General features: G+C 41.4%; 1 protein-coding gene across 1 annotated transcript in view; it reads right to left on the minus strand.

The window, feature by feature from the left end:
- Positions 1-23,753, minus strand: part of LOC137379556 (F-actin-capping protein subunit alpha-2) — a 56,096-nt gene extending 32,343 nt beyond the window's left edge. The window contains exons 1-2 of the mRNA XM_068050533.1: positions 23,645-23,753; positions 5,250-5,313 (exon numbers count right to left, since the gene is read on the minus strand). Of these exons, the coding sequence (XP_067906634.1) occupies positions 5,250-5,313; positions 23,645-23,683 (103 nt within the window). The 5' untranslated portion in view covers positions 23,684-23,753. The remainder of the gene's footprint in view (positions 1-5,249; positions 5,314-23,644) is intronic.
- Positions 23,754-23,955: the final 202 nt, after the last annotated feature.

Raw genomic sequence — 23,955 nt, forward strand, 5'->3', positions numbered from 1 at the left:
CTTCAAGTGGCCATCAAATTTCCTTTTGAAGTCATTGTCCTTCTTCCACCACCCTTATGGGTAGCAAGTTCCAGGTCATTACCACCTGTGTAAAAATGTTGTTCCTAATATTCCCCTTTTATCTCTTGGTCAAAACCTTCAATCTGTGTTCCCTAGTCCTTATATCATGCTAATGGGAACAGCTTTTCCTGGTCTAACTTACCGAAGCCTGTCATAATCTTGTACACCTCTATCAAATCTCCCTTGCTCCAATGAGAGCCACCCCAACTTTTCCAACGTAACCTTGTATCTACAATCCCCATCGCTGGAGCCATTCTGGTAAATCTCCTCTGGACCCTCACATCCTTCCTAAAGTATGGTGACTGGAACTGGATGCAATACTCCAGTTGGGGCCTAACCAGAGCTTTATTAAGGTAGAGCATAACTTCCCTGCTTTTGTATTCAATGTCTCTACTTATGAAGCCCAAGATCCCATATGCTTTACTAGCCACTCTCAATATGTCCTGCCATGTTCAAAGATCAATACACCTGCACTCCCAGGTCCTTCTGTTCCTGCACTCTCTTTAGAACTGTACCATTAAGTCTACATTGCCTTTCCCTATTCCTTCTGCCAAAATGCATCACCTCGCAATTGTCTATATTAACTTCCATCTGTCACTTGTCTGCCCATTCTGATAGCCCATGTCCTGTTGCAGGTGGTTCATAGCATCCTCACAATTTGCCACTCCAAGTTTGGTGTCATTGGCAAATTTTGAAATTCTTCTCTGTATTCCAAGATCCAAATCATTTATATATAGCAAAAAAAGCAACAGTCCCAGCACTGATCCTTGGAGATCACCACTGTCTACCATCCTCCAGTCTGAAAAACAACCATTTACTATAACTTAAAAGCAAAATACTGCGGATGCTGGAAAACTGAAATAAAAACAAGAAATGAGGCTCATGGAATAGGAGGGTCAGTGTACAATTGGATACAAAATTGGCTTAAGGACAGAAAACAGCAAGTTATAGTAAATAAAAACAAGAAATGCTGGAATCACTCAGCAGGTCTGGCAGCATCTGTGGAAAGAGAAGCAGAGTTAACGTTTCGGGTCAGTGACCCTTCTTCGGTTCCGAAGAACCAACTCTGCTTCTCTTTCCACAGATGCTGCCAGACCTGCTGAGTGATTCCAGCATTTCTTGTTTTTATTTACTATAACTTGCTGTTTTCTGTCCTTAAGCCAATTTTTTATCCAATTGTACACTGACCCTCCTATTCCATGAGCCTCAATTTTGTTAACCAGCTTTTTGTGGTTCCTCATAAAACACTTTAAAACCCATATAAACAACCACTGCATTCCCTTCATCAACCTTCACTGTTACTTCAACAAAAAATTCAATTAGAATAGTCAAGCATGATTTCCTTTTTACAAATCCATGCTGGCTCTCAGTTAACTCAAACCTCTAAGTGTCTGTTAAATTTTTCCCTGATTATTGTTTCTAAGACCGTACCCACCACTGATGTTAAACTAACTGGCCTGCCGTTGCTAGGACTGTCTTTATACCCTTTCTTGAATATGGGTGTCACATTTGCCACTCTTGAATCCTCTGACACCTCCCCCAGTATCAAGGGAAGATTGGAATATCATGGCAAGCCCTATCACCCCCGCTTTCTTTAGCGAATGGGGATGGCAAGCCATCTGGACCAGGTGACTTATCTACCCTCAGCATAGTCAGCCTCCTGAGTACCTGCTCCCTCAATTTTTACCCTATCCATTGCCTCTACACTCTCCGTATCTACCACTATTTTGTCAGATCCCACTTCCTTAGTGAAGACTGATACAAAGCACTCATTAAGTACATTAACTTTGCCTTGCGCCTCTAAGCATGATTACCCTCTTTGCCTCCAATAGGGCCCACTCCACCTCTTACTATACCTAATTATTTACATGCGGGTAGATGATTTTTGGGTTCCTTTTTATGTTGACTGCCATTCTATTTTCGCGCTCCTTCTTTGCCAGTCTTATTTTCCTCTTCACCTACCCTCTCAACTTATTGAGTATGGCCTGGTTCTCACTCAAAGAATTCATCTGACATGCATGACACACCCTCTTTTTTTGTTTCAACATAATCTTGGATGCCTGTCATCCAAGAAGCCCTCTTTTTGGTTCCCTTACCTTCTGTCCTTGTTGGAATGTACCTAGCCTGTACCTGAAGCATCGCTTCCTCAAAGATGACCCATTGTTCTGATAAAGCTCTTCGACAGTCTTTGGTTTCATATTACCTTGGCTGGATCCCTTCTCATCGCATTGAAATTAGTCCTTTTCCAACCTTGACATTCTACTTTATTTCATTCCTTGCTATCAAACCTCTCTGAAGAATCTACGTTGCGGGAGCCCCTTCAGCACAGACTGCAATAGTACTAGAAGGCCCCTGTCCCGACCTTCGCAGGACAACTAGTGATGGGAAATAAATGCAGACCTCGTGATGTACAGATCCCTGGAATTAATTTTAAAACGTTAAATAAACATTGCTTGACGCACTATTACCTGTATTGTGTGCCAAGCATTTGACTAAAATTAGTCTATGTGGCTGATGTTGCAGTAGCCACATCTGTGGCTAATCAGCAGCTTTTATTGGACAACACTGCAATTCCAACTACTGTCACGCAGATTGGCCCCTATCCAAAGGGATCAGCGGCAATAAAGATAAAGGTCTGGATTTTGTGTGAATAGTAACTGAGGCAGTCAGTGCTCACCGTTATTATGCAGTAGATCGGACAGCAACTTCCACAGTCTGCACATGTGCAGTTAAGCATGGATATCCGGAAGTTGTGGTCAGAATTTCCTCCACAGGCCAGGCTACAATAGAACCTCGCTGATAGACTCGGCATTGAAATAGAAACATAGAAAATAGAAACAGGAGTAGGCCATTCGGCCCTTCGAGCCTGCTCCGCCATTCATCACGATCATGGCTGATCATCCAACTCAGTAACCTGTTCCCGCTTTCCCCCCACGTCCTTTGATCCCTTTCACCTCAAGAGCTATATCTAACTCCTTCTTGAAAACATACAATGTTTTGGCCTCAACTGCTTTCTGTGGTAGCAAATTCCACAGGCTCACCACTCTCTGGGTGAAGTAATTTCTCATCTCAATCCTGAAAGGTTTACCCTGTATCCGTAAGACTATGACCCCTGGTTCTGGACTCCCCCACCATCGGGAACATCCTTCTTGCATCTACCCTGTCAAGTCCCGTTAGAATATTATAGTTCTATGAGATCCCCCCCTCACTCTTCTGAACTCCAGTGAATATAATCCTAACCGACTCAATCTCGTCTCATACGTCAGTCCTACCATCCTAGGAATCAGTCTGGTAAACCTTCGCTGCACTCCCTCGATAGGAAGAACATCCTTCCTCAGATAAGGAGACCAAAACTGCACACAATATTCCAGGTGTGGCCTCACCAAGGCCCTGTATAATTGCAGCAAGACATCCCTGCTCCTGTACTCGAATCCTCTCGCTATGAAGGCCAACATACCATGTGCCTTTTTTGCCGCCTGTTGCACCGGCATGCTTACCTTCAGCGACTGGTGTATGAGAACACCGAGGTCTCACTGAATATTTCCCTCTGAGTTTATAGCCTTTCAGATAATAATCTGCCTTCTTGTTTTTGCTACCAAAGTGGATAACCTCACATTTATCCACATTATATGCAACATGCAACAAGTGTAAAGTTAGGGTTCATTGTCCACTTGTTCCTTACTAAACATGCGAGAAAAGGTCAGGGCCGGCGCAGTGAATTTAAGTGATAACTACCGCCAAAGAACCCCTCTAGCCCTGAAAATTTAATTTTATAATCGAGGACTCTCATTCCTACAGAAGTTAATTAGTATTTGTGATTTAAAATTTATAAAATCCTTTTCTTCTCTCATCTCTCTTAATCCCAGCTGTCTTTCCAAATCTATGTCACTTCCTCTACACGATTTAAATCCAATTTATATTTCCTGCTTTATACTTCCTAGTTTAGACTCTGTATATCTCAATTAGGACTCTTCAATCTGATATAAAAGCAAAATACTGCAGATGCTGGAAATCTGAAATAAAAAGTACTGGAAATACTCAGGTCAGGCAGCATCTGTGGAGAGAGAAGCAGAGTTAACTTTTCAGTTCTGTGACCTTTCATCAGAAAGGTGATGAAAGGTCACAGACTTGAAACATTAACACTGCTCCTCTCTCCACAGATGCTGCCTGACCTGCTGAGTATTTCCAGCACTTATTTTTATTTCTTCAATCTGATGTTTTGAACAGCCTCGCCGTTCCTTGCCCTGCTCACACAGGCTACAGGTGCCCTTTAGAGGGGGCTGGCTGGATTAAAAACTCTTAATTAGATCAAATCTTCGCTCAAAAACCTGCAAAAAACTTTGTGGGCAGCTGTCAGCATAGAACGGCAAGCCCCAATCCTTCACCCGACTGCAAAACCTGGCCAATAGTTAAGGGAACAGGCAAGACATACTGATGCTTCACCACAAGGAACTACTGTTGAAGCAGAATCCACTTAAAGTGGCACAAAATAGACTGTTTCAGACATTAGTGTACCAATAACACTAGCTGCTCAGGTTGCATAAATAACCAGGCACATGAACAAAAAGTAAACCAGATGGAACATACCTCGATCAGGAGAACAGAAAACCTATTCCCAGTCATGCAATATTGATGAATCACCACTCAGACAAGAATAGCACAGCCCCCCTTCTGAAAGGTATTACCTTTTCCTTTCAGCCAAGGAGCTTGACAAGAACTATAAACTCATTCTGGCATGCAAACAGATCAGGTTACCATGCTGTATTTCCACAATCTTATATGCTCAGTGGAGGACCAGGTAGCTCAGTTGGCTAGATGGCTAGTGTGTGGTTCAGAACAATGTCAACAATGCGGGTTCAATTCCCATTCAGGTCCAAGCAAGGCAACAGGAAACCACCTTATGTATCACCTTCTCTAGTCATGCTCATCACTCCTGGGTGGAGAGAAAAGTGCAGAGGACCTACCCTTGGACAGACCACCGGCACGGCAGATACAGAATGATCATGGGCCAAATGGTCTCCTTCTGTTGTGCTGTAATAATTCTGTGATTCTATGTTGTAGTCCCTTGCAAGCTTGTATTTGTTAACTCTTGATTATGATTAATTATTAACAATTACACTCTCGAGTTATAGCCTTACAAATAAAATAAAAAGGCACAGTCACCTTACAAGCAATTTAACAGAACTTACCATTAAAAACTTCATTGAATTCTCCTGGTGGAGCATGAATAATGAAGTTTGCTGCTATGCGCACCTGTAATTAAAGAAGAGTTTCCAATTAATTTTCATTCATAACTTGCACTCAATTTTAAAATAGCTCAACTTTTACGTCCCTACAAGTTTTCATCTCGAACAATTTTGGTAGGAAAAAGGATATTGCAATGTTATCAAAATGAATCTTTGAGTTAAATGCTTCACCATTTTTTAACCTTCAACATATTATCTATCATTTTAATAATAGTAAAAAGAGGTAAAGGAATCAGGTTTCATTAATAGCAACTGCATTCCTATGCCTTGCAACAATATTGAAAACACCTGATGGTCCACATTTGTAATATACCCATTGCTGATTTTAACCCTTGTTTACCCAGGTTTAAATCAGCATCCTGAGCTTGGACTGAAATCAAGAAGCAAAGTTGCCAATTAAATGGCACAGTCCAGAGGAGTGGAGTACAGTAGCATCTGACATCTCTAGCCAAGGGGAAAAGCACTGCTATGCTGCAACTAGTGGGTCCAGTGTATGGCAACGTCACTTGGAAGAGGGGAGAAAATAACTTGCAATTATATAGTGCTTTATAAACATTAAATTACTTTTGTAGTCACTTACAAAAGAGGAAGTGCAGCAGTCAATTTGCACACAGCAAGGTCCCATAAAGAGAAATAACTAGATAATTTAAGTAATGTTGGTCGAAAGATAATATTGGCCTGGACACTACTCTTCAAATAGTGCCATAAGAATCTTGTACACCCACCTGAGTGGGCAGACTGGGTATTGGTCTAATGTCTCATCTGAAAGATGGTATTACTTCGGTACTGCACTAAAGTGTCAGTCTAAAAGATATGCTCAAGTCTCTGGAATGGGACTTGAGCCCATTACCTTCTGACTACCCCTGAGCCATGGTTGAAACCCATGTAACTTCAGGAGTACCTGAGTGAGGACAAGAACTGTGTCTAAGATAACCCACTCACCCACCATTTTAGCCCCAAAAAGAAATCAAATTCAAGTATATGAAGTACATTTGTGAATTCAAACTGCATCTTCAAAATGAATTGATAAACCATCAGAAGTGTTCTTACTTTTTGAAACTTGGTCAAGTATAAAACTGAAGCTCTTCAGTCCTCGAGAACTACAGTAGCACTGTGTTTAACTTTATAACGCACTTCACTGAACAACCTTTATATTGTAATGTTAGAAAAACTGAAGATAGCTGGCCAGCAGTGGACTGCTGCTTAGTGTTTCAAATATACATTTGCAGAGGTTGGTGTTCCCCTCATCACAGACCAATGTGTAGCCAGCAGTACAACATGATGCACCACTCAAAGATATTGGCCTTGCAGGGCACCTGTATTATAACTAAAGAATAGGCATATTTAGAAAATCAGGACAGACAACTTGATGAACCTGTATCAAATATGCATCTTATTTAGTTTAGTGATACAGCACTGAAACAGGCCCTTTGGCCCACTGAGTCTGTGCTGACCATCAACCACCCATTTATACTAATCCTACACTAATCCCATATTCCTACCACATCCCCATCTGTCCCTATATTTCCCTACCACCTACCTATACTAGGGACAATTTATAATGGCCAATTAACCTATCAACCAGCAAGTCTTTGGCATGTGGGAGGAAACCGGAGCACCCGGAGGAAACCCACGCAGACACAGGGAGAACTTGCAAACTCCACACAGGCAGTACCCAGAATTGAACCCGGGTCGCTGGAGCTGTGAGGCTGTGGTGCTAACCACCGCGCCACTGTGCCGCCCATCTTTGAGAATATTTCCAAAAGCAGTTTTCACCAAACAGAACAGGCAGGCACCAAGTCTCACCCAACTGGAATCAGGATGGCTGCAAAGGTGTGCGAATTAGCCTCAAGAATCTGGGTTAGGACGCATGGTAACAGATCAGGTTACAGCAGCCAACTGCTATCAAAAACCTGCATCGCTACATGAATTTACAGACTTCCAGCAAGCACAGGATCAGTCTCACCAGCAACGCTCCTTGCTAAATTCACTTGGGTGAAAGCACTAAAAAGAACCATGCAATCGCGACATGAATAGCATCATAACTTACTTCTGAAATACCCTCTTTCTCCCTTTCCAGATCAAGGGAATGACCTGCCCACTCCTTGGTAAAAACTGAGGCAAAAAATATCTAGCATCTTGTAGCCAATGTGGCATCAATTTCAGTGGCCCAACACCATCTCTATATTTTATCTCTTAATATATCTAAGAAAAACTTATCCTTCACTTTTTTGCCGTATTCAATTCAAAATTTTTCTTTGCCATTGTTGCCTTTTGTTTTGAAAACACTCCTAACACACCTTTTGTTATTGCACTTATTTTAATACTGTGCCATTTTTCTTCAGGGTCTTAAATGCATTTATTTTCTAAGTTATTTGGTTATCTCCTTTGACCAGGCAAGTGTACCTTTAAGCTTAGTACCTTTGGTTTACTTAAGTACACATTGGTCTATTGTATTCAGAATCACCTTAAAAAGGGACACTAACAGTTTCTCCACCGCTCTAGCCATATGCAAAGCAGCCAAGCCCAATCTGACAAGACTGCTCAAGCACATCACATCAGTCTTAAAATTTAGCAATTTTGTTTGCGTTTTTATAATTGCTCTGATCCTTGTTTTGTCAAATGTTCACAAAGCCTCACCCACCTTTGTGCTGGAGATCTAATCACCCAATTACTCAAATGCAAGATTTTTCTCCCCTTGTTGGCTCTTTTACAAAGCAATTCAAAACAACCTTCAATTAATGCCAGAAAACTCTTCCACCTTGCCAGCACAGATAATATTGTCTTGTCAATTTCTGCTAAGCTAAAACCTCCAACCACTCCAGCTGACCACTTATCAGTTGCCTTTATCTCATCCCATAATTCCAGATCAAGGCTTCACTCTGGCCTGGCATATAGCATACCCCAATAAGAGTTTACTTCTGTTACCATCTATTACTGCTACTCAATGTAATTTTATCTGTACTTTCCTTTTTTATAACCTCTTAACACTGGAATTTATATGTACTGCCATACAACCTGCTTTCCTCCCAATACAGTTTCCTAAACAATTTATATCCATCCCCATTAGGCTATCACACACTACAAGCAAAAACGTTCCAAACATGAAAGAAAATTCACAAAACTAAATACTTCATTTAATTTTGGTGACAGTTGCTCTTTAAGTATAAAGAAAACTTGAGTAATTTCAATGCAGATCAGGGTTCTATACCTATTTGAGTACATATGACAGCACTGAAAGAATACTTTTTTCCTAATGTGCTCAGATGTTAAAAACAGTTGACAGGAGCCAACACCCTGGAAAAAAATCAAATTGAGAGATTCCACCCCCACTGCTAAAGTGAAAAAAGTAAAAGAAGAATGGAAGAAAAATCACTTGAATCTAGCTTCCGAATATGTTCGGGGATGTGCCTACTCATGCCTGATTTAAAACAGTCAAATCTTGTTGAAGGAAGCAGTTCCAAAAGGGGAATCACTAATTCAGATTTGCTTTCTTGAACATATCCAACCACAGCCTATTCATTACCTGGGTATAATGTTGCGATGATCACTGAAGCTACAATACTTTGTAAGGAAGAGGAATCTGACAAAATACCAGAAGCAGAGAGGGTAGAGGCAATGGATAGGGTTAAAATTGAGGGAGGTGGTACTGAAAATGCTGGTTATGCTTAAGGTAGATAAGTCACCTAGTCCAGATGGCTTGCATCCCAGGTTGCTAAAGGAAGTGGGGTGGAGATAGAATCTTCCAATCTCCCCCGGATACGGGAGGAGGTGCCAGAGAATTGGAGAGTGGCAAATGAGACACTCATATTCAAGAAAGGGTGTAAGGATAGTCCACCAACTACAGGCCAGTTAGTTTATGAGTGGTGGATAATGTTTTAGAAATAATCAGGGGGGAAAAAGAAATCAACAGGCCTTTGGAGAGGTTTGAGTTAATTGAGAAGCAGCACGGATTTGTAAAAGGCAAATCATGCTTGACTAATCTAATTGAATTTTTGATGAAGTAACAGAGAAGGATGAAGGGAATGTGGTGGATGTTGTCTATACGGATTTTAAGAATGCATTTGATAATGTATCACATAAAAAGCTGGTTAATAGTTGTTTTTTGCAGACTGGAGGATGGTAGACTGCGGTGTTCCCCAAGAGTCAATGGTAGGACCTGTGCTTTTTTTGACTTGGATCTTGGAATAGAGTAGAATTTCAAAATTTGCCCATGACACCAAACTTGGAGGAGCGGCCAACAGCGAGGGTGATACGAACTGCTTGCAACAGGACATAGATAGGCTAGCAGAATAGGCAGACAAGTGACAGCTGGAAATTAATCGACAAGTGAGAGGTGATGTATTTTGGCAGAATTGGGAGAGGCAATATAGACTTAATGGCACAGTTCTAAAGAGTGTGCAGGAACAGAGGACCTGGGGGTGCAGGTGCATCAATCTTTGAAGGTGGCAGGACATATTGAGAGTGCGGTTAATACTTATGGGATTTTGGGTTTCATAAGTAGAGGCATTGAGTACAAGAGCAGGGATGTTATGCTGAAATGTTATGAAGCTCTGGTTAGACCCCAACTGGAGTACTGCATTCAGTTCTGATCACCACACTTTAGGAAGGATGCGAGGGTCCAGAAGGTATTTACTAGAATGGCTCCAGAGATGGGGGATTTTAGTTACAAGCTTAGATTGGAAACGCTGGGGTTGTTCTCCTTGGAATAAATAAGATTGTGGGGAGATTTGGTGAGAGGTGTACAAGATTATGACAGGCTTAGATATGTTAGACAAAGAAAACTTGCCCCCAGTGGCTGACGGCAAATGGAGTAGGGGACATGGATTGAAGGTACTGGGTAAGAGATACAGGGAGAATACGAAGAACTTTTTGTTTCAAACATAGCAAGTGGTAATGACCTGGAACTTGCTGCCCACAAGGCTGTGGAAGCAGTGACAATGATTTCAAAAGGAAATTGGATGGCCACTTGTAGGAAATAAACTTGCAGGGCTACGAGAATCAAGTGGAGGAGCGAGACTGACTGGATTGCTCCGCGGACAACCTGCATGGACTCGATGGGCCAAATGGCCTCCTTTTGTGCCATCAATGACTATGACCTCCCCATCAGATTTTTTTTTTTAAATAGTAAAACAATATTCAGTTTATTAAAGAACATGCATTCATAAAGTGTCTTTCATGACCTCAATGTTTTAAAGCACTTTACAGTCAATTAAGTACCTTTGAAGTGTGGTCACTGTTGTAATGTTGTAAACAGGATAGTCAATTTGAACATAGCATGGTCCCACAAACAGAAGTGAAATAATGACCAATAATCTGATTTAGTGTTGACTGAGGGATAATTAGCCAGGACACAGGGAGAACCCCTGTTCTTCAAATAGTGCCATGGGAATCTTTTACGTCAATAATGTGTTGCAAACACCATCTGTTTAACATTTAAAAGGAAAATCCAAACACCAAAACACATTCTAGAAACACTTCCAATATTTATACCAGATGCTAATTTTTCATCATTTAACCAACAGAATCAAACTAAGATTAAAAACTTAATCAGCAGCCTAGACTTCATATTCTGGACAGACTGCTAGCCAGGTTAGTCATGGATAAGGTCAGATACACCCTGGCATTAATTAAGCCATAATTAATGGTTCAAATGGCAGTTCCTTACTGAGGCCTCCCTACTACATTTGCCATTATTTGCCTCATCCAAATAACTGTAGTGGTGTAGCCTTAAATCACCAAGACACACTTTGGCTTCTTCCCCAATACTTCTGGTACCACCTCACACTGATCTATCTCTCCCAACTCAAAAATCCATTTACCAGCCTTCCGAAGCCCATGCTAATACTTTCTCATACCTTTTGTCTTTGCATTGAGCACCTCCTGATCTTCGGTGTCTTAAACCTTCACTTGAATCCCGAAACCCTCTCCTCTGACTCATCAGCCTTAATCATGTTTTTGGGTTTGTACACTTAAAAGAGTTCAATGTGACCAGGCACTTTAATCAATAGGCCTCATGATCAGAAGTACACCCTTTCCTAACTGATGTCTACATAAATGATAGCGAGACCCAGGGATCAAACAGAGAATCCTTACTATGCACCTCAGCTCTTGGAATGTACAACCATTGGATTCTCATTTCCAGAGGATTGGATATACATTCTTACCAAATTGTGACACAAGTTTTGGATCAAAGTTTTAATTCATGAAACACGTGAACAGTAAACAGAACAACAATATAATATACATTTTGTTTTACCTTCCACCCTTCTCAATACAAAGAATCTACACTTACTGCTTGTTTTGCAAATTTCAGAGACCAGATGACTCACTGAAAAGAATTACTTTCTGGCATTTAGCGAAATACATTTGCATATTTATACCAATGCCCCTCTAGTGCTTCCATCCTTATTCAGCCCAAACATCGAGACCCTTAAATCACATCATCTTCAAGTCGACACATTCAATGAACAAAGCCCACTTCTCTGAGCCTAACTGCCAACAGCCCTAAAACGTAGTTATCAGTCTGGCAAATCTCTAGGGTACTCATATTCTCCACCACATGAGGCCTTGTCATTTGGAATTCTCTCTTGAAACTTCCACTTTCCCACCTTATTTAAAATCCTTAACAAAACCCATCTTTACTCTCAAGCCTTCCTTTACCTTAATTTCTCTTCCCTGACCCGAGATTCCATTATCATTATTCCTCTAAAGTGCAGAGCATTTTGAATGTTAACAACATTATATAAATACACAGTTGTTCTATCACATGGGGTAGCTGAGATGAATAGCGCAGAAGCACTGAGGTGAAGCTAGTTAAATAAATGAGGGGTATGTTCATAGGGTAAAGGTGAGAGGTAGCTTGTTTGGAGCATAAACATCAGCACAGACCTTAAAGGGCTAGTCTGTTTTATGTAATTCATTCCAGCTAGCTTGAATGTATTACAACGTATCTGCAGCACAGAAACAGGCCGTTTGGCCCAATTGATCCATGCCAGCGTTTATGCTCGACGCAAGTCTCCTCCATCCCTCTTCAACTAACTCCAACATATCCTTCCATTCCTTTCTCCCTCATCTGGCTTCCCTTTGAATGCATCCATGTTATTTGCCTCAGCTACTCATTATGGTACAGTGTTCTACATTCTTACCACTTTCCAAGTAAAGAAGTTTCTCCTGAATTCCCTACAGGTTTTATTAGCAGCTCTCATATTTATGGCCCCTAGCTGTGATCTCACCCGCAAGTGGAAACATTTTCTACATGTCTACCCTATCAAATCCTTTCATCTTGAAGACCTCCATCAGGCCACTGCTCAGCTTTCTCTTTTCTAAAGGGCCCCACCCTGTTCAGTCTGTCCTAATAGATAAAACCTCAGCTCCTTTGTCACTAGTAAATTTTTAATACACCTCCTCCAGTGCCTCTTTATATTTTTATAACATGGAGACCAGAGTTGTTCACAGTACTCTAAGTGTAGTCTAAGTGTAGTCTAACCAAGGTTTTATACAAGTTTCACGGAACATCTCTGCTTTGCAATTCCATTCCTATAGCAATAAACCTCAGTGCTTTGTTGCCCTTTTTTTCACCGTATTAACCTGCATCACTATTTTTGGTGATTTGTGCATCCGTACCCACAGATCCCTCTGTTCCGCAACTCCATTTAGACACTTATTTTCCAAACAGTATGTAGCCTCATCATTCCTACCAAACTGTACTACCTCACAGTTACCTATATTGAAGCTCATTTTCCAATTGCATGCCCATTCTACAAGTTTATTGACTACTTCCTGTATTTTGTCACAATCTTCCTACTTATCAACTACTCTCTCAATTTGGCATCATCCTCAAATTGTACTTCCAGTTCCTGAGGCTGAATTGTTTATGTAAGTGAACAGTAGCCCCAGCATCGATCCTTGTAGACCACTTCCCACCATTTGCCAATCTGAGTAACTGTGTTTTCTGTTTTGTAGCCAACTGGCTATCCATTCTGGTACTGACCCCTGACTCCACAAGTTCTGACCTTAGTCATGAACCACACCTTCTCAAAGGCTTTTTGGAAATCCAAATATATTATGCCTACATTACCTTTATGTGTTCTAAGATTATAAATATTATATTATAAAATCTTATAAGATCCTGAGGGGTCTTGACAGGATGGATGTGAAAAGGACGATTCCCCTTGTGGGAGAATCTAGAACCAGAGGTCACTGTTTAAAAAGGGGTCGTCCATTTAAGACAAAGATCTGACAGGGTCGTGAGTCTTTGGAATTCTCTTCCTCAAAAGGCGGTGGAAACAGAGTCTTCGAATAGTTTTAAGGCAGAGGTAGATAGATTCTTGATAAGCAGGTGGAAGGTTATTGGGGTAGGTGGAAATGTGGAGTAATCAGTTCAGCCATGAACTTATTGAATGGTGAAGCAGGCTCAAAGGGCCGAGTGGCCTACTCCTGTTCCTAATTCGTTATGTTCTTCCTGTTTGAATTCTTCAAAGAATTCAATCAGGTTGGGATCTATGATTATTATATTTTCCATTTCTAGAGGTTTTCTATTACATCTTTGAGTAAGGATGCCATTATCTTTCCCATCACCAACCTTAAACTAATTGGTCTATCATTCCCTGGACTTGTTCCATCTCCCTTTTTAATACATAGGAGTCATTAGTTATTTGCCAGTCTTCTGGCATTATTCCTTCTTCTAATAAATGTTTATATACATTTACTAGTGCCTCAGCCATCTCTTCCCTAACTTCGAATATGTGCGGATGCAATCCATCCTGACCAAGGATTTTATCTGCTTAGATCAATTATCTCCCTCTTTCTACAAGTAAATCAAGGTGGCTCAACTTAGTTAGCTAATCTTAGGAGGGGAGTGGTCAGCATGCTACAATGTCTTTGAGCTTTCTGGATGTTGGGGAAGAAAAGGAAAAAAATCCTGACTGCAAAGTGTACAGGTGAGCATTAGATAAAGCTATGACATCTGCCCCAATCAAATTAACTTGACACTTATTGTCAAGTTTATAACTTAAAAATGGGCATTTAAGTAAGATGCATGCAAGAAAGGAACTATAACTGAACGAGTTACTACTTCATACACAGAAAACTTCTGGGGAGTGAATTTTTAATTCACATTTTTTCCTTTGAGTATTTTGACCAGCAGTAGCAAATAGTGACAGCTAAAGACCAACCCAATTATTACATTGAGGAGTTGCATTTGCAGTTTCCTATTTGGTAGCTTAATTCGCCACCTCTGATAGATCCAGAACATCACCTCAGCATTAAATATCGGCACGCTCCAAGACTAAATATAAACACTGCTACGTTGTTCACCACATTTCAAGTGACCATTATGAAATTTCACACATACATCATCATGCTTCAAATCCTATATCCAAGTTCATCGTTAATGATGGCTTACTACCTTGCCCCTACCTCACTGCCATCTACACCTTTGTCATCTCCAGCATGGATATTTCCCAATGTTCTCCCCGCTGGCATTTCGAGTTCCAACCTGCATAAACTCCAACTCATCTGAAACGCAGTTCTTTCATCCTTTCCTACTCATCTAATCTTCATATCTCCATTGCCTCATCACATCTGCAAATCCCCCTACCCCCCCGCCTCCCTACTTTCCAACTTCCCTCAGATGCTTTCTTCTAACTATGGTTTACTGCACTTCTCCCCTCCCCCACACCTGCCTCTACTAATGACAACACAGCCTTCAACCATCTTGCCTCCATACTTCAATTTCCTTCAGAAATCAGTGTGTCTACATCACCTTTAAAAATTTGCTTCAGTAAGATACCTTCTCAGCAAGATCTACTTACAGCATCCCATCACCCCTTCAAATTTCAAGCCACTCCTTCCAACATAATAGTTACTGTTTTGCTCTTCATTTTTACGCAGAGAAATATAAAGCAGCGTTGCCTCAAATTAAAGCTATATAAACTTTTGTCGAAGCACTTTCAGAATGGGCAAGAATGAACCTTAAAAAAATTAACCCCTACTCAGTTTACTCCTTTCTAACTAATTTTTACATCCAGTTTACTATCCTCTCCCCCAAACTCTATACCCCTTAATCTTCTCTATGATCTGTCATATGATTCCTTGTCAAAGGTTTTGCTAAGGTCCATCCATTGCATTCCTAGCACAAATGTTAAGCTAACTGGTTTGCAATTACCTGGATTAGATCCATCTTCCTTTATATACTGAAACTACACCAGCTACTCTCCAGTCCTCTAACACAAAATTCACTCAGCCCTGAATCAGTTTCTAGAGTCTTGCAATTTCCTCCCTAAGGATCCTCAGATGTTGCATATGGGACCTTGGTGGTTTGTCTTCCTTTAGCTTAACTAAAGAATCTGCATTTTTTCTTTATTAACATTGCTCATTTCACTCAACCACTTCAGAATTCACTTTTCCAATATCCTTCTCTGAAGGCCAATGTGATGGACTGTTGCGACCTCAGTGAGATCGTTAACATGAAAAATAAGAGATGAATCCCCAGAACAATGTTAAGAATTACACAAGATTTCACATTTTAAGACTATTAACTAAACTAAAAGAAATTCCCAATTAACACACTTATATGTTACACAGTCCTTTTTGATGGCGAAATCCTCAAACTCCTCCATTGCAATGGGTTAGATCTCCCAGACCTTTTCAACAATCAATGTCCTCTTCACTCACTTCTCAACGCACCTCCAACCTGTACGTCTGAGATAGCGGCATTTCCTGGTGATCCTGCTGGTCTTTTACTTCTCTGCAAGCTTCAACTTTCGAAACAGGTTCAAGTCTTAGCAGCCTTTCACTGTATCCATCTTCTGAGAGCAGGTGTTCCCTCTCGTGCGCTCTCGAGCTGCCACTGCTGGTTGTCTTCCTTTCTTACAGCCTGCTGTGAGACCACAACTGCTGTGTTCCCTTCTTCCATCCTGGCTTGAGGCTGCAACTGCTGGTTTTGTTTTTTGCTGCCTGTCTCCCTTCAGAAAGTCTGTTAAATCTATCTGGACTCAAATGTCAATAGCTTGCTGTACAGTTCCAATATGCAGTGTCCAGAAGCCTGGTTTCACAGAGCTACTTGAGCCCTCCATTATTCTCAGGTGTTAACAGCTACCTGGTACATTTACATCTTCCGAAATACTGACTCCTTGTTTTATGACCTGAAAGTCTGGGAGAACGAAGCCCATTATCCTTCTGGCGTTAGCCCTGCAGTCTCTGTTTTTCGAGAGAAAGTCTTTGATCTGTGTTCTCTGTTGCCTGGTAACCAAGAATTCTGCTGTGTCCTTTCGTAGAGTGGAGGTGAGGTTACCTGACCTTCCAAGACTCCATTCTGAACTTTTAAAAGTCACAATTTCTAAAACAATCATGTTACAAAGTCCAGCATTCATAACACAAATACATTTGCAAATTTTTTCATCTACAAACTGTCAATCTTCTCCTCTTAGGGATCTAACCTCACCAACATTTGTAAAACTTTGTTTCTTTAGATGTTTCTACTCCCTCTTAGCTTTCCTCATCCAGTTAATTATCAATTATTTTCTCATTCTCTTTTAGTTAATTCCCATATAGGCCCTCCAACTTTTGTAGGCTCCTAACCTCTTGATTTATCCACTGCACTGTAACATTTTTAACACTGATAATGGAATATTCTTAACCTGTAACTTGGCAATGGACAATCTCCTTTTTAAAACATACCACTGTTGCTCTAAAGTCCTGTGTGCCAATTTCTCCTTCCATCTTACCTCAGCTACTGCACTCAACTTTCTAAAGTCTGCTTAAGCCAGTTTGATGTTCTAATCTTTGTTAGCTAGCTAGACCTTGAACCTCATCATATTGTGGTCACTATTCCAAGGTGCTCACCCTTAGTTACCTCATCTAACTGACCTATTTTATCATAACCAGATCTAGCAATGTTTCTTCCCTTGTTGGTTAACATATTTCTGAAGTAGTAATTCTACACATCATAGGAATTCCATTCCCTTTTCGCTGCCTCAATTAAAATCTTTCAGACTGATGGTTAAACCTGCCCATCTTCCATTTCATTATATTTGTATGTCCAACCTGCATCCCTACTAATGTAACAAGATCTTTTTAAAAATCCTAAGCTCCAACCATATTGACTGTCAAGTTTCTGTTAATACTATAAAATCTTAGCGTTTCATTAAAAATAATTGCCTCCAGTTCGTCCAGCTTATTTCTCACTACCTATTGCAAAGCATGCACTTTAGCTTTTTCAAAAAAAAAATCCTTTTCCCATTTTTTCTTTGCCTAAACTACCCCTTACCTCTAAGACATGTCTTTTCCCCATTTAGAACTAGTTCATTTGATTTAATGCCTCTACTCCACATCCTTCTGGTAAACTGCTTTTTGTATTATTGTCATCTATATCCCCTTATCTATTAGTTGGCACTTGGCAGCTTCACGTGCAGCACTAGTGGCAGAACCTGCCTCTCAAGGATTGGCCTTCACAGCCAAAGGTGCACCAAGACACCCCACTTAAATGGATTGTTTGCAGCGCGTCCATCATCTTTCATATTTAGAAGGATGCCAACCCATTAGTTGACCTCGTTTGTTTTTTTTTACAGCCTAGTTTAAATACTTGGTCACTTCCCTATTTAACAATGTTGTCAGTAAATTAGCGCCTTGTCTGTTCCGAAGGTCAGGCTACATCCAAACAGGTTGTACAACTGGTGAAAAGACCCAAAGCGGAATCACATTAGCCATGTATAGATTCTTCTAATTTTCTTGTCATATGGTTGAGGAAATAAACTCAAGACCATCACCCATAAGATCCTGCTCCTAAGCTTATTTTCTAATCTAAATTTACCTTCAGACCTTTCTTTACCTACATGGGCCATAATCAGTTCTCTCTCACCTAACACAATCTTTTCCAGTCTTAATGTGTGCCCTATCCTAGTACCAAGGAGACAACAAAGCAATTGGTCTGGACTGCAACAGACTGTCAGCCCCTCCTGACTACTGAATCCCCTTCACGGCTGCATTTCTAGCTGTGCTGCTAATCCCTCCCTAAGCTTCTTGTTTGTTGGTGTCATTGATATTAATTGAAAGCTCACAAGTAATATTATAGATTCAAATACCAATTTCCCAGATTGTACTCCCCATTAAAAATGATCTATAATAAATGAATACCATCTACTACAACAAAAAGCTGCAAGAATATATTTTTCAGAAATTGGGTCAACAATGCTCAGAAGGACTATAAATGTCACATGATGCATACCAGACCAGACACCGAATATTGCTCCATTATTACAAACCTGATAGCAATTCACAGAAATAATTACAGTAAGTAGAAAAAAGAAATCCCTAATTAATCTTTATAAAGAGAACACAACAGCCAGGATGGAGTAAAAAGAACACAATTCTTTTGACTGACTTCTATTAAACAAAGAATTTCAGTTTTTAAAAAAATGAAGGGATGCATCTATACTGCAACTTCAACTACCTGACTTACTGCAATCTCCCCTAACCTGGTTAAGACACTGCAGGGAATAGAACCCTTGTGCAGCTTTGATTTATTTCGCAGATTTAGCCCCCAGTCATCATGCTCTACTGGAACATGTTTACTTGCCTTTGCGAAAGTGTGGCTAAAATTTCCCCCCAAAATTGGCCAATGGTCATCTGCTTTTTATTGCTTTGCAAGAGACTGCAAGGGTTTGTGGCAAGAATAATGTGCAGAAGTTACACCATGTCAGGATGGGACAGACTCTGATCTTTCTTTACCTGTCCTTCTCCATATATTTTGTAAACATTGTTTCAGCATTTTGTTCTTAGCACTACATAATTACAATTTTTCAAGCAAAGTATTTTGCTAGAATTTTGTAAAATATGTAGAAGTCTGGACAAGTTTTTTTTCCATTAGCACTAAATCAATATTAAAAATTGGGCCCGCTGTATTTTGCTTTTATTTTAGTATTTAATTCACTGCCACTTCTCTTCCAGGAATGCCTACCTTGAAGAAGTTCTGCTCTTCTCTCCGACGGGATTTTCGTTTGTCTCTTTTACCTTGTTCATCTCTTGCCCCACCCCCACCTCACCTACTTATAACCTGTGACTTTTCTAATATTTGTCAGTTCCGAAGAAGGGTCACTGACCCGAAACGTTAACTCTGCTTCTCTTTTCACAGATGCTGCCAGACCTGCTGAGTGGTTCCAGCATTTCTTGTTTTTATTTTAAAAATTGGGGAAGTTGTTTTTGTGGCACATTTAAAATAGATACATGAGCAGGATACATGATCCAGTTTATAAAGCTATATTTTCTTAAAGAAAATAAAACAGATCATGAATGAAACCTATTTGTGATTTCAGCATATAGTCCCAAGACCTATACCAGCAAAGTCAGCAGTCAGATAAAATGGTAATTTTAGTATCCATAAAATCCTTTTGAAATAAGAATGAATCTCAAAAGATTACTCTAACAATATCATATATACCATCATTCTGTTCATTAAACTTATCAGCCTGGCATATGACAAATGGTCCGACATGCTTTTAAAATAGTGGGGTACATCATTGCCTTTCTCTTGCTAGATAGTTTGCTGAATAATAATGGGGGCAGAAATTACCCATGTCACTCAGAAGTGAAACTGCTCTATAACTTAAAAAAGTGATTGAAGTGGTTTTGTTCTTGCCAAGGAATGCAAATGAACTCATGTGCATAAAACTATATTACAAAAAAGACTAGAAAGAGGACAGAAAAGGAAGAAAGTGTGTGACATGAATATGACATACCTGGCAGCATACCCACAATTTTAGTCTACCAAATTCTTAAGCGATAACTTTGGACAGTGTTCCACTGCTACACAATATATTGCTCCATTGCTACAGGTATGTGAAGAGAAAAAGATTGGTGAAGACAAATGTAGGTCCCTTACAGTCAGAAACAGGGGAATTTAGTATGGGGAATAAAGAAATGGCTGACCAACTAAATGCATACTTTGGTTCCGTCTTCACAAAGGAGGACACAAATATCATACCAGACATGTTGGGGATTTCAGGGCTTAGTGAGAGAGAGGAACTGAAGGAAATCAGTATTAGTAGAGAAATGGTGTTGGGGAAATTGATGGGATTGAAGGCCGATAAATCCCCAGGGCCTGATGGTATGCATCCCAGAGTACTTAAGGAAGTGGCCCTAGAAATAGTGGATGCATTGTTGGTCATCTTCTAAGATTCTATAGACTCTGGAACAGTTCCGACAGATTGGAGGGTAGCTAATGTAACCCCACTATTTAAAAAGGGAGGGAGAGAGGAAGCAGGGAATTATAGATCAGTCAGCCTGACGTCGGTAGAGGGGAAAATTCTAGAGTCCATTATCATCGATTTTATAGCAGAGCACTTGGAGAACAGTGGGAGAATCGGGCAGAGGCAGCATGCATTTACGAAAGGGAAATCAAGCTTGAAAAATCTACTAGAATTCTTTGAGGATGTAACTTGTAGAATTGATGAGGGGAAGCCAGTGGATGTGGTTTATTTGGCTCTTCAGAAAGCTTTCGACAAAATCCCACGTAAGAGATTAGCATGTTAAATTAAAGCGCATGGGATTGGGGGTAGCGTATTACGATGGATAGAAAATTGGTTGGCGGACAGGAAACAAGGAGTAGGGATAGATGGGTCTTTTTCCAAATGGCAGGCAGTGAATAGTGGGGTACTGCAGGGATTGGTGCTAGGGCCCCAGCAATTCACAATATACATTAATGATTTAGATGAGGGAACTAAACGTAATATCTCCAAATTTGCAGATGACACAAAACTGGGTGGGAGGGTGAGTTGTGAGGAGGATGTAGAGAGGCTTCAGGATGATTTGGACAAGTTGAGTGAGTGGGCTAATGCATGGCAGATGCAGTATAATGTGGATAAATGTGAGGTTATCCACTTTGGTAGCAAAAACAGGAAGGCAGATTATCTGAATGGCTATAAACAGAGAGGGGAATATGCGGCGAGACCTGGGTGTTCTCATACACCAGTTGCTGAAGGTAAGCATGTTGACCTTCATAGCAAGAGGATTCGAGTACAGGAGCAGGAATGTCTTGCTGCAATTATACAGGGCATTGGTGAGGCCACACCTGGAATATTGTGCGCAGTTTTGGTCTCCTTATCTGAGGAAGAATGTTCTTGCTATAGAGGGAGTGCAGCGAAGGTTTACCAGACTGATTCCTGGTATGGCGGGACTGACGTAGGAGGAGAGATTGAGTTGGTTAGGATTAGATTTGCTGGAGTTCAGAATAGTGAGGGGGGATCTCATAGAAACCTATAAAATTTTAACAGGACTTGACAGGGTAGATGCAGAAAGGACATTCCCGATGGTGGGGGAGTCCAGAACCAGGGGTCATTGTCTAAAGATATGGGGTAAACCTTTCAGGACTGAGATGAGGAGACATTTCTTCACTCAGAGAGTGGTGAGCCTGTGGAATTCACTACCACAGAAAGCAGTTGAGGCCAAAACATTGTATGTTTTCAAGAAGGAGTTAGATATAGCTCTTGGGTCTGAAGGGATCAAAGGGTATTGGGCAAAAGCAGTAACAGGCTACTGAGTTGGATGATCAGCCATGATCATAACGAATGGCGGAGCAGGCTCGAAGGGCCAAATGGCCGACTCCTGCTCCTATTTTCTATGTTTCCAGAATAGTCATGCAAAAACAATGGTTATACTCAGCAGCTTAAAACTTGACTTGGAAATTTCAGTATTATACTGTTATCACAAATCAAGCACTTTCAAATGTTAGATATTCACTTAAGAAAACCAACTTCCTGTAAGACTTCAGACTGGTACATGCCATTAGTTAGTCACAAATTTACAGATGCAGTAAACAAAAAGTGAAATTACAAAACAGTACAATCTCACTAAAACAAACTAATACAGTACCAAGACATAGAAGGATTAAACAATTCAATTTTAATACAGAAAGCAACTACTACATTGATCTTAGCTAACCAGTTAATCACAAATTGCTTTTAATTTTCTCAGACCATTATGTTAAGCTCTCTCATTCCCAAACAATTAAGGAAACAATTAGATATACTACAGTCCTGCTTGGCACAATGTCACAGAAACTGTGTATGCAGCTTATTAAACCATAGAGAAAAATATCTTCAGTACACAAACTACTTTTAACAAAGGGGGTGATCACAGGTCCACACTTCTGTTCTCTTGAGTGAAATTCACCATTCTATTTACATCATGTGACAGGAACAAAAGTACACAGGGCTTTCAGAAAGACGTTAAGTGGCAAGAGCAAAGTGTTACTAAGAAAACAGAAATTAACTACTCGGCATTCACTCTTGTAGGTCTTAAAAATGTATGACTGTCATCAAATCGCAAAGTGCGCAATAATATCCTAAACAGTGAGGAGGAGAAAGCTCAGTGAATTTCAGATTTAAAGTAACATTTGAGGTATATGGCAGAGTTTAAGGCCTGCAGTTCTATTTTTGCAGGCGGATTGGCACAGCACTCCTTCAGATGTTAATATGATTCTGATTGTAGGGTACTTATGGTGGGTGGGTCGGTGGGGAGGGGAGAGCTTTCAGTAAAGCTGCGACTTCTGGTAACTGGGAGCAATGGACGTCAAACTCAGTTTAACAGATCATAACTTTGTAATCTTAGCCAGTAGACATGCACTAAAAGATAAGGAAAAAACTATGGGTAACGCAGCCTGGATATTTATTCCCTTCAGTATTTGCTGGTTGTGCTACCTTGAAGCAGTTACTTCAGCTTCCTCGCCGATTGAATCGAGTGGGTTTGGACTTGACAATTTGTACAGAGATTACAGACAAGACCTATAGCATTGAGAAGGACAACAGCGACTGAATGGAAACAGAAGGATACGGGTTGCTGCTCCGCGCCACGCCCGGCTCCCGGACACTGGCCCCAAACCGAGCGGCCGCACAGCTTCTCTGTAACCAGCTTTCTCCCAGCCCGGATACCCGAGGACAGTAGCCTCGGGGCCACCGATCAAGTCCCACGGCCGGGGGGGGGGGGGGAAGAGAGAGAAAGGGGGAAGAGGGGGGAAGGCGGGTTAGGGAACCCGACCAGAACCCCAAACCCTGGTCCCCGGGCCCGATCTCAGGCCACATGGGCCCTGCCCTCCGCTTTTTTGGGGGCTTGCCCAGGCGTCCGCGATGCGACGACCGTACAAGGACTGCGGCCGGCTGCACCGAGCTAAAAATAAAGTGGCTCCGGCCCAAAAAGCAACCGCCCCGGACAGGGCAGGGCCCCGAGCCCAGCGCCGCCGCCCGGCGATTCCCGTACCTTTCACCGGGCGTTGAGCGGGAGTGAGCCGGGGCAGCGAGCAGGGACAGTCACTCATTCACACTTGCTGCTGCCGCCGCTCTTACCTTCTCCTCCTCCGATACCTGCTCCTCATGATCCGCCATCTTGGCCCGAGCTGTAAATAACTAAGGCGACGCGCGGCCCCGCGCTCACCCGCCGCATGCTGGGTAAAGCGCCCGCGTGCGCGCTCCGTGCCGAGGGTGGGGTGAGCGTGCGCACACACGGTGCAGGAGCAGGCGTGTGTGTGTGTGCGTGCGCACACACGGTGCAGGAGCGGGGAGATGGGCGCGCCCCCCGCGCCGAGCTGCACAAACCCGGGTGAAGTTTCAAGTCACCTCTCTCCGTTGCAGAGTTTCTGCTTTTGGCCACAATGCAG

Source organism: Heterodontus francisci, chromosome 18 (assembly GCF_036365525.1).
Source record: "Heterodontus francisci isolate sHetFra1 chromosome 18, sHetFra1.hap1, whole genome shotgun sequence".
NCBI classification, from domain to species: domain Eukaryota; kingdom Metazoa; phylum Chordata; class Chondrichthyes; order Heterodontiformes; family Heterodontidae; genus Heterodontus; species Heterodontus francisci.